This window comes from Spodoptera frugiperda, chromosome 20 (assembly GCF_023101765.2).
Source record: "Spodoptera frugiperda isolate SF20-4 chromosome 20, AGI-APGP_CSIRO_Sfru_2.0, whole genome shotgun sequence".
In the NCBI taxonomy this organism is placed as follows: Eukaryota; Metazoa; Arthropoda; class Insecta; order Lepidoptera; family Noctuidae; genus Spodoptera; species Spodoptera frugiperda.
In genome coordinates, this window is record NC_064231.1 from 11,709,870 (window position 1) to 11,726,369 (window position 16,500).

The window sequence follows — 16,500 nt, forward strand, 5'->3', positions numbered from 1 at the left end:
TCACAAACGACAAGCTGGCTTATAAATTATCAAGTACTTACAAGAAATACCGGTTAAATCTTAAAATACAATTTATAAAAAATACCTTAATAATATTTTTTTACTTTTAAACGTCGTCTTATAAATATAAACCATTAGCGGCCCGCCGCTGTATATTTTCCCGAATTTCCTTGTTTATTTTTTTATAAACCTAATAAACGTTACACTTTTTATCCTCGAAGGGGTAGGCAGATGTGCACATTACGGCACGTAATGCCACTGTACAATGTACACCCATATTTCACAATTTTATTTATGTTATAAATTCCATGTAATAGGTGGTTAGCCTCTTACGCCATATACTGGACACAATTCCAGACTCCGTGCTACCACTGAGAATATTTTGAAAAACCGAAAAAGCCCAATAATTCTTTGCCCGACACGGGAATCGAACCCGAGACCCCTTGCCCAGTAGTCGCAATTGCGACCACTCGACCAACGAGGCAGTCTCACCTAATAAACCTTGTCCTAAAAATAACGAATATGATATAAAGAGAATTATCTAATTTGATACAGTAATTTTAAACTTAATTATGTGCGTTCAACTTTTCATTTTTATTTAAATAGACAATGAATTCTCTAGCTATTAAAAAGTTATTGAACATTTATGAATAGGTAAATTAACTAGATATGTACTAACTAACTACTTATTTATTCAACTACAATTAATTCATGATCTAAATCTAAGCTGTTGATGAGAGAATCCTTTTTCCTCTTGGACTGTAACTCTGTGGCCGCATCGTCACACTTATCTTCTAGTGCTGCGACGTCCTTACGGTTTTGTATGAAGAACCAGCTGTAACATTAAGATATAACGTTCAGTTATCAACATATAACTTTTCAACAACTTAAATGTTACATTAAATAAAAACAAACGAATACTACTTTTCTTTTCTTGTTTTATGTTATAAGCCCATAAACGAGCAAAAGGATCACCAGTACCCTTAGTATGAGTTAATTTCACGTTCAAAGTATTTGAAACGAGAATGCGTTCGGCGCTCTGATTGGCCGGCTCGAATAAACCAACCAATCAGATCGCCGAATGCGCTTTCGTTTCGATTACTTTAAACGTAAAGCAAACTCGTATTAAGGATACTAATGGTGGTAATTACAAATAGTGTAAGTTAGTTATATAAGAGTATCTTCATTAAAGGTAGTTCATACAAGTTCCACATGCCAGTGCTGAAAAATACCTCTATGTGATGTGGCCCACTGGCCTAAATTAATAGTATTTATTATTTTAAGTTATAATATATCTCGACTACATGCTTTTACTTCTACGATAGTACTTTAAACTTGTTTTTCTGATTCCTATTTACCTTTGATCATGCTAATTATAAATGAGCACAATATATTCTACTTGCAAATTGCTCTTGACGTCAGTCAGGCGTATTTAATATTCAGTTAGAAAAACTATAAACATAAATTGTAAAAGTTTTAAGCTAGAAAAATAATTTGTTTTTGTAATTGTATTATGTTAAGTTTACACAAAGAACAATATAGCTAATCTCATCTGATTAAACTTTAATCTTTTGACAGAATACTTTTACGCGTAATTACTAATGAAAAAAACTATGTTTTATTGTTCTTGGCTCCGTATTTAATTTTATTTTCTGAGTAATGATTATATTTGAGTGTGTTTTTTATTGTCCACGCTACACACGAAAAGACTGATAAAATTACGAACAATTGTGCCAATGCGTTCTTTTTTAACCTCAAGCAATATAATGAAATGAATACACTAAAATTGTAGCATCTAAAGCTCAATATAGATATGTCAAACCGCAATACCAAAACCACGGAATACTATCCAAACCTAAAAACCCTAGACTCGTGCGTTCCAATACAGAGACACTTAATTCATCCCATTTAGTATTCAGCAAACGTGTCCGGGCCTAAAAATCGAAGATGAAAACTAAATACTCACACAAAAAATAGTAAAGGTGGGATTGTGAGGGCCGTGCTGAAATAGTACACGATCCCAGCATCAGTTTCCAAGGTACACATGTAGATCCAGGAGTACAATGGCCCGAAGATCATTGATGTCACCACTTCCATCAGATTGAAGAATGAAGTCATTTTACCTGGAATCATGTAGAAATTTGTGTGTTAACAGTGAATTTTGTATCGTTTCGATAATGTATGAAATGATTGATGATTTAAACTTTATTTAGATAGAGTTATTTTGTATTATTGGTGTTTAGTAGTGTGCAAGTAGTAGTAGTACCATGTATCTTTCTTATCTAGGATAAATTAAGTATCCAAGGAATGTAGATGGGAAGATATATGTAGTATTTTGTCACTGATGATTGTAAAACGGTATTTTTTTGTGAACATCATGGTTAGACATCTTACTTATACTTTATAAGAGATCTGCAGGGTTATCATCCCAAATTAACGACCTATCATGGGGCCACTGCTGACCATACGTCATCTTCTACGTATAAGGTTGTATTCATTAGTACGCTAGCTAATTGCGGGTTGGGGACGTCAAACGTGATAATTTAAAATCAATATAGCCTGGGTTTCAAACGATATTTTCCTTTACCGTTTCTTAATTAGGGTGTCTTAATAATCTTAGAAAGTACGTATAACTCGGAAAAAGTCACATTGGTACTTGCCATTGGTAGGTTTCAAACTCGCACTCTCATGCGTGAGAAGCAGGCGTCTTAAACCTCCGGGCTACCACGATTGCACTTATAGGTACTTTGTAATTTTTTATTGTTTACGAACAATTAAATTATAAACTCACCTAATTCATCACTGGTGACTAGTTTGGACGATATGGACCTCAACGCAGTGAAGGATGTCGCATTGAACATTTCTATGGCCACAGCTGCAATATGAGAAGAAAGACTAACTTAGTATCAAGGTACACCAATAACCGAAGATTGGAAGCTAAGAGAAGACAGGATCAGAAAAAAAAATAAAGTCAAGAAAATATTTTTTGGTTCCAGACTACAGTTTAGAATAGTTAGTTCTGAAGATTGGATTCCAATTTCGTTTATTTGTTCCTAACATACAAATGTCTACAATTTTAATTCAGGACTTTTTCAGAAGATACTTTCAATGTAGACTTTAACATAGAGTTTTACACTATTCGTTTTGTTCACTGAAATAACATGAGCCTAAAGTGGATTAGTATTCGTTAATTAGATTATATTTCTGTCGATAGTAGATATTATTGAATTTGGCTTGCTATGCTTATTCCTCCGTAAACTAACGTGACATACTGCTCACAATATTTGTTTTACGTATCATGGTCAGTAGGGGTGGATTGACCACACGCTCCGAAGGAATCTTGATCACATAACCAAGCAAGCCTTGGAATGGGATCGTACGCCAGACCTGGCGTCGCACCATATTGGCAGAGGGCATTGGAATGACGTGGAGCGAGGTGAAGCTCAAGGCAGGTCGCGATGGAGAACTTCTCTAGACGCCCTCTGTCTCATCTAGGGGACCATGTACCAATGGCCTTTAAAATTTTCATAACCCACTCACCTATATACATGTCCCTAGTATTTCTAGCGAGACCAGTATATAAGGCACCAACCACCTTGCTGCCATTGGAGATCAGGCCCAGAACTGAGTCATCCCACCTCAAGCGATGACTGAACAGGCTTATTGAGACCAAAGCACCTGGAAAACAAAAGGGAAATTAATATTAAAAAGTTGTTTTGTTATTCTTTTGTTCCAGAGGCCTAATTGCCAATCTTCCTTTTCATTCCTTCCTTTAAATTCCTAACCCCCAAAAGGCCGACAACGCACTCGTAACGCTTCGAGTGTTTCGGGTGTCCATTGGCGGCAGTGATTGCTTACCATCGTTATCAGACCGCTCGTTTACAGGCTTAAATCATAAAAAAATCTCGTTTAAATGAAGCAGAAAGGTATTCAAAATGTCCTTTAGTCAGTAGTTCTACAGTTACAGGGTGCAGGCTAATGAGGTAGACTAGTGGAAAATGGCTAGAGTCTATTTCAAAACAGCATAATACGTACTTTGATACTTCATTGATACACAAACACACACACATAGTACAGCCTGATCAATGTTTTACTCATACAGTCTGTCGGCAAGTCTGCATTGACCAGTTGTGACCAAAAAGCTATTTCGTATATACGTAGCTAGTTACCATGAAGCAAGTACAAAGAGAAGATGCCATACAGCCATAATGTTATTGTGCACTGTGACACAAAAAACGGCCCTGCCCAATGATCCAATGAGATTATAAGTAAAAAGGTGTAGATAGGTTGTAAATGCTCAGAAACTTGCACATTAAAATGTGGACAATTGGCAACTTTTTTGTAGTTAGGAACCGCTAGATGCAAAATAAAGAGGGTGTGATTTATAACGTCCCGCACTCCCCGTAAAGTGTCACGCATTACGTTAAAGGGAAATCCAGGTATGACATCTCCTATTTTTACTTTTACTAACTTGATAGTTTACTGTTTTAACTTAGCAGGTATTGTGTTTATTACGTATAGAAGATCACTCACCCAGCGCATGTATACATATGAAGAAAGTGCTGTAGAAACTGTACATGAGAGCGTCCCAGTTGAAACGATACCGCGTGAACAAGTAGCGTACCGTGGCTTCTCCTGGAATATACACAGATATATAATATCAATCTTATTATAACTTTCGTGAGACATACTAAATTAATTACTATGTTTTCGGCTTACAATCACCGCGTCGTATGTCACGGAATGCTGCTCATGTATGTGAGCCTCTAGCATGACTTGAAACTAGTCGAGTTCCTCCTCAAACAGTTACGTGAGTAAGCCGATAACATAATAATTAATATCAGACTACATTCTAAAATCAACGACGCTAAATGAATCAGACAAGTTTTTTTTTAGTTAAAATCATGTTACTCGTTACTTTATACAAAAGCACATACTTTAGCTAAAAACTAATATAAATAATTCTAAAGATCCCAATGATAATTTGGATTTATGTCCGGAATTTACTACTGAACGTTGAATAAAATATAAGACAAGAAACAACTACGTACCATGAGACGGGCCGTATATAAACGCAATGGATGCCAGCACTAAAATGGACTTTGTCCTCCTCTTATTAGGTCCTTTTTTGAATGCGACAGTCAAAGTGTCTTTTACGTGTTTTATGTCGAAAAAGGATTTTAGGAAGCCCCTTACGTTGAACGATTCGTTCTGCAATTATAAATCCCATTATTAGAACAGGTCCACATGAATGGCTTCTGACAACGTCTTGAGTTCCTTTACAAAATGGTGTTATGGTAATGTGTAAACGATATACCTATATTCACTTTCTACACAACGTAACAAAAAGGGGGTATACATATCAAGTGCGCGGTTTCTAGATAACAACAATCGATACGGAAAGGGTTTTTTAAACTCATCATGGAACGAAGTTATCAATTCTTCCAATTTTTTTTTCATGCGAATTAAAATTAGGCAGATAGGTACCTACTAGGCGATGAGATTTACAGAAGAAGTGTTTCGTATTTAGCAACCCCTGTAGTGTTGTGACACGTTTGTATGATGATTTAAAATCAAGAACCATGCGACACCAAGTATTTGGTACCAATTTTTTTAAACGTATTTTAAGCTGAAACTTTGTTTAGAGATTCTATTCAATCTGTATTCTTCAGTGCTTCTTGATGTATATGGGTATTTTGTTACACGCTGTATATTCACTTTCTATATGTCGTATATAGAAAATGAAAAGTATTGTACAGAGTATTTACAGCGGTAAGTAGTAGTACCTAAGTGACAATATAAATCAAAGTCGCTTGCAACACATACAAGCAGACAGATCACGTGATGATAAGTAAGTTCTAAAGACTATGGACATTCGTACATCAGAGGGAACACGTGTGTTTACCCTATGTTTTAGACAAACAAGTCAATCATTATAATCAGTTGGTAATTCTATTATTTACACAGTATGTGTCATAATTTATGTATTAAAGATTTCTCTTATTATACAACGCAACGTCACGCCTTTTTTACCCCCGAAGGGGTAGGCAGAGGTGCACATTACGGCACGTAATGCCGCGACACAATGTACACCCACTTTTCACCATTTGTGTTATAAGTCCTATGTAATAAGGGGTGAGCCTATTGCCATATACTGGGCACTATTCCAGACTCCACGTTACTACTCAGAAACCGAAAACAAGCCTAGTAATACTTTGCTCGACCCGAGAATCGCATACGAGACTCCTCGACCACTCAACCAACGAGGCGAGGTTTTATTATTTATTATATTGTCTAGTGTCACTCTCACAGTAAATACACCCCTATCAAGCTGAAATCCATCGAGTCGTTTAGGCTAGAGAGTCATTATTTGGCGCCAAAAATCATTTTGTTTTTTTAAACATTTTGATATATCCAGTGTCACTCTCACAGTAAATACAAATCTAAGTAACAATCAAGCCGGGGATGTAATACTATCCTATAACAAAAAACTGTGGTCCAGGTAAATCACGATGCATTTTTAATAAGACTTTCCATTCAACAGCTTGTTTGTGCATGAAACCGGAGCTTTACACGTCAATGTTATCGGTTGCCGTCCGTTTTGTGGAATTATGGGATTTATGACGCATGAGTTATGGTTCATAATCTTTTATAGCTAAAGTGCTGTATGGATTGGTGCAGTTGACACAGAAAACGTGTATCATAGAACTAATTAGACCCATACATTGCCTTGTACAGGTATTCGGGTTTTACAAAGCCTTTATCACTACCATAAGCCCATGAGATGGTACTGCTGGGCTATGGGCGAGCCATATGTATGGGCCGATTCGACCGGAGTGATCCTCACAGAAAACCGACGTGAAACAAGGCTTGCGTTGTGTTTCGTGGGGTGAGTAAGATTACTGGAGGCCCAATTACCTTCCCAATGTTCCTAATCCCCGATCCCCAACAACCCTTAAATTCCTAACCCCAAAGGCAACGCACTTGTAACGCCTCTGATGTTTTGGGTGTCCATGGGTTGCGGCGATTGCTTACCATCAGGTGATCCGTCTGCTCGTTTACCAGCTTATACCATAAAAATAGGCCTCTGCTACATTCTCTGGTAAACGGCTTTAGGATCGCAGTTTTAGATTTAGGTTTAAAAAGCGCTCCTGTTTGGGCTCTGCAATTATTAAATGTCTACAATTCGGTTTTACAAAGCCCTTATCATCAACAACAACAGTTCGTGACAATGCTCTGCACAACTAGGGTCTATTATAGATAATTAAATTATTAATGGAACAAAGTACACGATTCCATAATTACACATTTCTACCATTCACGCATACAATGTCACGATGTAGCAAATATTTATGTTTTATCATTGAATTGAAATAACTACGAACAATGAAGTTTTATCATTAAAACTAAATATAACCTACTTATTACGTTAATTATATTATCATTGATTTAATGTAGTACAAATATTAGACCAAATGCAGTAGATGTTACACGTTTTTAGATACCTTATATAAATTATTACGAACCTATGTAATTATGTATGTTTTGACGGTTAAATTCCATCGTTAGATACACTTCGCCTTAAATCTATGTTTTCCGTAAAACATATCAATGTTTTCAGTATTTATTGATTAACAATTATGCTTTGTCTATACAAAGCACTGCTACCATTAGCAGTAGCCTATTTACATTTGTTGTGTACAGGCAAAACAGAAAAACATGGATCTGCAGTATGAAAACTAAATTCAACTTTACTAACCTGTTTTGGTTTTTCTGTAACGGGTCTCTCCGGATCATTGATAAGGAAGAATCCATAGAGAATACTAATCAGATTCAACAACGCACTGATAGTGAATACTCCATAGTATCCTGTCCAATTTAGAAGAATACCACTGAGAACAGATCCTATTGGTCCTCCTGCTGTCAAGCATAAATTGGCTATCCCCACCCGAAACGTCCTATTCTCCTCACTTGATATGTCACTGATATATGCAAAAATACCCATGTAAGTAGTGATCCATCCTCCCGTGATAGCAGGGAAGAACCCATCGAAGAACATGGTCACTTGCACCGGCAACTCATAGAAATAGTACGCGTTAAGTAAATCGTTCAAACACATAAGTAGATCCCCAAAGATGGGAAGTAGGATGCATATCTTCCGCTTCCCCGTCCTATCACTCCAGGCTCCAAGGAACAGGATCAATAAACTCGGTAACGCTGTCAACAACACACTCTTCCACATCTCCATTCCTGCTATCAACTCCTGCACCGCCAATTCCTCCTTCAAGTACTGGTTTCCCTTTTTAGCGATCAGTGCATCGCAAACTTTGTCCCCAAACTTCATGTTCACCCGACATGCTTTGTCCAAGTTCAGGTTTTGTGTCGCCAACCTAGACAACACTCCCGGGACCACATAACACACCAGAACTGGTTCCACAGTAATGTTCTCTTTTATACTTATTAACTTCTCTTTGAACGATTTCTTTTTTGGTTTTTCTTTATGCTTTAGTGGCTGTTCTTCTGGGATGGCCATCTTTTCCGACGGTGACACGAGTACTAAGAGTTAAGGGGTATGAAAGTTGCCCCCTGTCATATTGCTTGCCGATCAAATATTAGCTAACTGCCGTAGACTTAAGTATTGTTACAATTATAGATATTTTATCAGTTTTTCAAAGACTCGTCTGTGGATGCAAACAGTGTATTGTTTGTTTGGTGTATTTATGAAGGAGCGCACTATTTATTCTGACGTAATCTATACATATAATAATCAGGTGCGTGATGATGCAAATGTAACTGCTCTTCAAACAAACCGTGGAAGATCACTGATACTGGATGCTCATTTTCAGAGTTCAGTTGGGAAACAATACACTAATTAATTTTCTGCTACTTTTCGTATAAACAAAAGTTACACCCACAAAGCAGCCCACTTCATCATCAGCTAATCCAACCAGCATCTTCCAATCAATAGCCTTAGTTTAGTAGCAATCTAAAGCGTTAGGAACATACTGTACCGCATCCAATTAGTTCACTATAAAAAATAAACCGAGCAATCTAGAACGCAGCCATCTTAATTTGCGGTTGAACAAAGCCAGATGGGGATTTTCATTAAAAAACTTGTTTTTAGATCCTGTACCTATCTGATGTAGTAAAGAATGTGGAGAACAATGTTAGTGCTGGGAAGCTTTGCAAGGATTTGTGGGATGCTGGATTTTGTTGTATGCTTATCCTGATGTCCTTTTTAGTGGACAATGTGCTCTGGAACGCTATGTGAAGAACTTTGTTTAAAGATAAAAGAAAGTAATTATGGATGTGGGAAACAATATCCTCAAATAAGATCTCATCATCCCTTCAGATGCATGAAAATGGGGATATTGAATTTTTTTTTTTACTAAATTTTAATTTTCGAGAGAAACTGCTTCAAGTACACTGCAGGAGCACAGACGAAGAAGAATAATCTGTTAACTAAAAATCACGTACATTAATAGAGAAAAGCTCTACCAGTTTCGAGTTACAGAGGAACTCTTCATCATGAGCAGACGCGGCGACGTCGCGCAGCCTACTTGGTACTGGGTAAACTGTGATTAAGTATGTCTCAGGATACAAGAATAATCTGTAATTAAAACTGAACAAACTTCACTATCAGTCAATTATTAGTGACAGTAAAATCAAAGCTCTAGATCAAGATCTACAATTTAAAAATTTAGTAATATGGACACGAAATACTCTCTCACAATGCAACACCCACTCTCAATTTCCAGACCACCAAACTCCGCACAAAATAATTATCACACCACTCTTCAGCACCGTTTCTTTATACATGAAGAACAACAAATACAACAAGACACATTCGTGCATATTTTAAATAGTTAATGAGTATTTACATAGAAATAACGGATTGAAATAAATTGTAATAGGATCGTAAAGTAATTTTATTTTGTAATAAAGAATTATTAATACCAAATTGCGATAAAGAAGAATGTAGGTAAGGTTCCACTAATAACTGTAAATAATTATCAATGCGAGCCATTATTGAAGGTTATGGTTAAGGTTTTATATAAATTCTAATTTAAACATATTTTGCATAGAAAACTCTCGTTGATCAACCACAACAGTGACTGCTACCACAGAGTGATCACAGCGCCTAAGTAGAGCTTTTCTCCTTTAAAGTAAGTGAGTAAACTGTGATTTTTATTTAATATAGTATATCTCACGATAGTTATTATAAAAATAAAGCATTACTGCTTTTGAACTGTTTAAATATGTAGCCTGAAACTGAAACCACACACACATCCACAACCCATGATAGTCCTCTACATAAGGTTTGTTATGATCTTCATGGCAGGCAGACTGGAATAGGTAGTCGCAGAACGCAGATTGAGGTTATTCAGGGCCTAGTACCAGTTTACTTTACGTTTAACTAAATCGAAACGAGAGCGCACTGATTGGTTGGTTCATTGGAGCCGGCCAATCAGAGCGCCAAACGCGGTCTCATGTCGATCTCTAACAAACTCATACCAAGCCCTCTGAGAATGCTGCTACCCATCTCTGTCAATTGTACCTATCTATAATCCCTTTGTCTGCTCCTATGACACCAGCACGAAGGTGGTGATAAAATGTCTTCTTCTCTAGTGTCACCACATGACAAGAAGAAACTGAAATCGTTTTAACAATATTTTAAAGAACCTTAGACATTACTCCCAAGTCCAACTCCTATTAAGCGAAAGATGGTAAGAAACCACGACGTCTCGACGAAAAAACAAACGGCGTGCCTATTAATCTCAGTGCACTTGATTTACTACACAACCAGAGCCAGATGTGCATTTAAATTAAAAGACATGTTATTTTTATATATTTGTGTGAAGTTAGAAGAATGTGTCGCGGTAATGCTGTTCACAGAATGTGCACGCTCTTGAGTCAATGCACTTTTATTTAGTCGTAGGGCGGCCATGGTTCTGCCGATGAGCTCTGAGAAGAGTAGAAAAAACGGCGATGATCGTATTTACTAGTGCTTATTTAAATGGACAAAATACTGTCGTATTTTTTCGGAATAGTGACGAAACAGAATTTCAAAAAAATGACTAACCGATACATAGACGTAGATTCTCCGGGGTTGGTCTACTATATGGTGGCCCTCGGGGAGGTTTTATATTTAGTGAGGTAAAAATCCCACACTCTATTACTTTTTCCTCAAAAAGCTAGACGCCTTTTGAAGGCTAAAGGCTTCCACATCAACAAAAAAAGGTACCTACATACATAAATTCATGACATAACAGAATAAATACATACGTGTATATTCTGTCTATACAACGAGTTACGGAAACACTTACCTAATAATTCGATCTATTTGACTATTTTTAAGGCCCATTAAAATGAAGACTTCGAAAATATCAGGAAAATCGATCATAAAAAGACACATAGCTAAGGATGTCTGGTAGACATCAAGTTTTAATAAAAATTCTTAGTTTTCAGCAAAGCGTATAATGAACACCTTATTTTTAGGCTAGACTTTGATTCTTAGAAGTCTAGTTTTAGATAATTACTTGGAATTAATTACAGTTGAAAATTTTGTGAAGCAAACGGCTGTAAACGAATTTACTAGTTAATATATTGTCGTGCGATACTAGCAGCCAAGTATTTCGATTACTGAACCTAATCGAAATACTTGAAGCGAACGAACGAACTTCGACAGTTACCTAAACACCCTTTAAAATTCCTAACATAGTATCTTCTTCATACGAATTAAAAGTAAAATTATTGTAGATAACATCGAGTCTAGACGTCATTTATTTTGTTTTTAAATAAAACGTCCTTTTGAGTAAGAGAAAATAAATTAAATTAAACACTAGGTAAGGTTATGTACAGATGGGGCCCAGTAGGGCTGATGCCTGATCCGGAGCTGCGGACTACCTAGCGGGTTTACCGGGGCTCCGGCTCGAAAAGCAGGAGAAGGAACGGGGTGGTTTTTAGTCAGTAAGAGTCTGACACTCCCTCTCGCCTCGCCCAAGGCGGGAGAAGTCATTGGATGATTTTCCCCCTCAAAAAAAAAAAAAGGTAAGGTTATGTGTGATAAAATGCTACCACTGCATGACTGGTCGGTAAAAAAAAACCTTTTTTTTCACTTTTTAGGCCAGATTACTAAATCACGTTCGAAAAACACTGATTTAAAGCTTTACTCCTTGTACTCAAGGCCTAAAATGATTAATCAAACTTCGGTTTCCATTCAGTAAAGGTTTCTTAAAGCCGGCGATCCATCAAGTAAATCTTGGTCACCGTATTTTGTTGAAAAATGTTGGGAAACGCTCGTGGCGCGTCGCCATTGTTTTCTAACACTAATTTACTGCCGACATATTTTTCTGCTTACTCCGAAGAATAGTTGGCCTTTTCTTTACACTTACGTTTTGGTATTAAAGGTGTTATGTGAAGTAGTATTTACAGGTTACAACAATAGCCACAGTTAAATTAAACGATCAGCCTTCAAACCATCATCATCATCAGCCGAGAGGCGTCCACTGCTGAACAAAGGCCTCCCCTTTAGTCCTTTAAACCATAATAATCATGACGGATAATTTTTGACCAAACAATCTCTCTATCAAATGGGCTTATGAGCCGCAATAAAAATTTTGTTCCTTGCATAGATCAGCAAACCAGGCAGTCTTAATATGTTTCATTGTAAATAACTACAATCTCACTGTAAACTGTGGTAACATAATAGAAAACGTGTGCTATAAGTTACAGCAGACTCTATATATTAGGATCGTCCTTCATGTTCGAGGAGAGTGCCACATTGCAAGTCCTAATAAGAAGTAAAAACACAAAATATTTCTACATTTACGACGTTCATTAAACAGAGGGCTTAGTACGAGTTTGTTTAGCCTACTGATTGGTTGGTTCATTGGAGCAGACCAATCAGTACCCTTAGTATGAGTTTGCTTTACGTGTAAAGTAATCGAAACGAGAGCGCGTTCGGCGCTCTGATAGGCCGGCTCGAATAAACCCACGAACACCGAACGTGGTAACGTTTCGATCTCGCGAACTCGTACTAAGACCTCAGTATACAGACTCACCCATAGCTTTCTCTATTATGTACAGAACCCCCAAACTAACTGCCGCCTTCTGTATTACTTAATAAAAAAACATTATAACAATATCAACACGTCATTGCACAATTGTGTGCACTTCCGAGATTATGTTCATACGAAAATAGTTTATCAGAAGTTAATTTTATTGCGTCTGTAAAACAACCTTCATTGTCTGTATCGTTTAGTGCTTATTTAGTAAATATTATGTTTTCGCAGTACTCATGTCTGTTGAAATAACGTCTCTTTTATCTGTTTTATTATAAAAGCATGCCTCACAGAAAACCCATATGGAACAACGCTTGCGTTGTGTTTCGTTGTGTAAGTGAGATTTCCGGAGACTAATTACACCCTTTCCCAATCTCCGATTCCCCAACAACCCTTAAATTCCTAACCCCCAAAACGCACTTGTAACGCCTCTGGTGTTTCGGGTGTCTATGGGTAGCGGCGATTGCTTACCATTAGGAGATACGTCTACTCTTTTACCAACTTATATCATAAAAAAAGAGAGTCCTAACCACTACCGTCCATTTAACCTTCCCCTCAGAACAACACGAAGAAAAAATAAACCAACGAATTTCCACGTAGAATTTCAGTACCAATGAACTTAAGAAGATTCTATTAAGTCTTAGTGACGTTAAGAAAATACCACCTTTACGTGGATAGCTTGTATTGCAAATAAAACAGTCTAGCCGGTTAATATGTGGTCGGCGAAACTATTATAAGGTTACGACCCGCAACGTACTGTACTACTGTCGGTAGTAAAACGAAAGAAAATGTATAAACACTAAGATAATATGTGTTCATGTTCATCTTTACTTGGAATACGAGAAAAAACGCCACTATATTTATATTGCACGTTTCTCTTTCAAATAATATCTTAACGTCGGATTATTTCTTTGAGAGTAGTAAATGTTAGTTTTACTAGGAAATGTTGTACTTTATAAATACTAATTGCATTCAAATGTCTTCAGGCGTTCAAGTTAATCGGAGTTATATTAATGCAAAAAAGGAGCGGAGAGGAGATTGAACCTCCATAGAGTGAGTAGAGAGGCACAGAGTGGTTCTAGCTAATCGAATCACTGCCTACTGTACAGTAACAGGATTGATATCGATATACATAAATGATACGTGGAAGACGGTAAAAATCAAAAACTTCATTATTATATTTAGGTACATAATTAATTGCTCAGGTCTTGGGTATGTGGTCTGGCTACGGATGTTTTGAGCTTCTTTTTATGTATTCCATGTTTCTATAAATCAATCGAATAATTGAATTGTATCTGTATCATCGTTTCTGCGCTTCAATTGAAACCAAATAAAGCAAGATAATGTTGTTTATCATTTCCTGGATACCCAATGGCAATATCTGCTTTGAGCCCATTATAAAATAATTCACTTACAGAAGAGCAACTCGCTGTTAATTCTGTTCCTTTTAGAACTCGAGGGAAATTCAATGAAAAATGATTTCATTTGAAATTAATAAAAAATTAAGCGAATCAGATGCGAGAATATTAAATCAAATGTGTTTTTAGTAACATTATAATGATAATAATAAGGTTTGAAATAAAATTCAATATTTTATGTGGTTATTAACCACCTTGCCAAATAATATTTATTATAATCAATACACGAGGTCAAATATACAGAGCCAGGTTCGTCGTAATATACACAATCGCTTACATCTAGGAGGAGCAGTCTCTTGGGTAAGGACACCGTGACGACATGATGGTCTAGTTTACAATTATATATGAGTCGTCCAACGATGTTTAGTGAAAGTCAAAATCAGAACTATGAGCAATGCACCAATCAATGTATACAACGCCCACACAAAATGCACAGGCACTTTATACATTGGCGGAACATTGCAATAGTCGTGATTAAGATTACAGCTTTATACAAATGGAAATGAGGAATTATAAATACAATGATGGCAGAATCAGTTGTCCAATGCGCAGCGTGAGGTCGTCGTGATGTTCTCTGATAGAATGCCGTCTAGGCAGCAGGCTTCTCGTCAGAGACGACGGTGGCGCCCGTCGCCACGGAGCCGCCCTCATCAGGTGACACCGTGCACGCAAGTGCGGGGAACTTCTGGTACAAAACAGCACGGTACTTAGGGTGGCTGATACCATATACAATAGGATTGTACACGGCATTAGCCTTGGCGAACAGTGATCCCCAGATAGTGGCCAGAGGACTGATGGGTGCGCTCTCGAACACTCCGGTATAGTTGATTACCAGGTAGGGGGTCCACGCCATGAACCACAAAGAGATGGTCATCAGAGCTACCTTAGCCAATTTGCACTCAGCGCTGGTATTAGCTGCTTCAGATGATCGGAGCGAAGCCACGTTCATTTTCTTAGCTTGGTCCCTCATAGCTTTTTCGTGAGCGGATACAGCCTGGACAATGAAGTAGTAAGAGTAGATGATAAGCAGAAGAGGTAAGAAGTACACGAAGACTGAGTAGACAATGATGTAGCTTCGGCTCAAGAAATCCTTAGACAAGTAGTCAGTTCCGCAAGCAGTCATGTTTCCCTCAGGCACGTAACGGTTCCATCCGAAGAATGGAGCGAGAGTCCATGCGAGCGAGAACAGCCAGATTCCGAGGATGCGTTGCAGAGCTCCAGACTTGGTCATAGGCTTGGCGGCGATACCCTTCACGATGACATTGTAGCGGTCGAAAGCGATCATGGTCATGGTCCAGATCGATGCACATCCAAATAGTGAGCCAGCGCAGCCGTAGAGTTCACAGGCAAACGGACCAAATACCCATGTTTCGTTGTAGCAATTTATCACCATAGCCGGGGCCATTGCGCACATCATCAGGAAGTCGGAGAAAGCCAGGTTGACTACAAGTAAGTTCGATGGTGTCTTCAAGCTTTTGGTCGTTGAGAATATGTAGATTACCATGCCGTTGCCAGCGATTGAGATGAATCCCAAAACGCCGATGGTGAAGCCCAGGATAGCGTGCCAGAGAGGGTTCATTGGTGGAAACTGGTACCAGTGGGCGTCGACCATGTGGAGCATGTCGGCGGACACTTTGTCCACGACGGTTTGGTTGGCTGCTCCATGCGCCACGTTTTGAGCTCCCCATCCTTGCAGAGCTGCCATTCCAGGACCGTGTTCTGCCATTTTTGTTGGTGTTGGTTTTTCGAGTTGAGAAGGGTTCTCGGCCGGAGATGGTTATTACAAGGTACTGGAGAAAATCGTTAGACGAACTACTCCAGACTGTAAGGTAACCAAACCCACAGTGGGATCCTGCCGAGGATGTGGAGACTACTCGATGTTTGCCGTTCCTCCAACGTCTTATATAGTCAAACCTTAAGGATTAAACATGACGTCGCCAAGGAAATCGATATTCATAATTAGATATACGAATATAAGAAGGTTTACCTTCTCAAGACTTAGTTAAATTAGTGTATCA

At 37.9% G+C, this 16,500-nt stretch overlaps 2 protein-coding genes across 2 annotated transcripts; both read right to left on the reverse strand.

The window, feature by feature from the left end:
- Positions 1-642: 642 nt before the first annotated feature.
- On the reverse strand, positions 643-8,885 carry LOC118271163 (proton-coupled folate transporter-like). The gene is made up of 7 exons (XM_050701122.1): positions 7,760-8,885; positions 5,052-5,211; positions 4,534-4,635; positions 3,541-3,678; positions 2,792-2,875; positions 1,967-2,123; positions 643-835 (listed from the first exon to the last, which is right to left on the reverse strand). Exons 1-7 carry the CDS (start codon positions 8,531-8,533, stop codon positions 691-693), a joined length of 1,560 nt encoding a protein of 519 aa, XP_050557079.1. The 5' UTR covers positions 8,534-8,885; the 3' UTR covers positions 643-690.
- A 5,770-nt stretch (positions 8,886-14,655) lies between these two features.
- Positions 14,656-16,371, reverse strand: LOC118276624 (opsin-1-like). Its single transcript, XM_035594985.2, has one exon. The coding sequence runs from the start codon at positions 16,206-16,208 to the stop codon at positions 15,072-15,074; it is 1,137 nt and encodes a 378-aa protein (XP_035450878.1). The 5' UTR covers positions 16,209-16,371; the 3' UTR covers positions 14,656-15,071.
- Between the last annotated feature and the right edge of the window lie 129 nt (positions 16,372-16,500).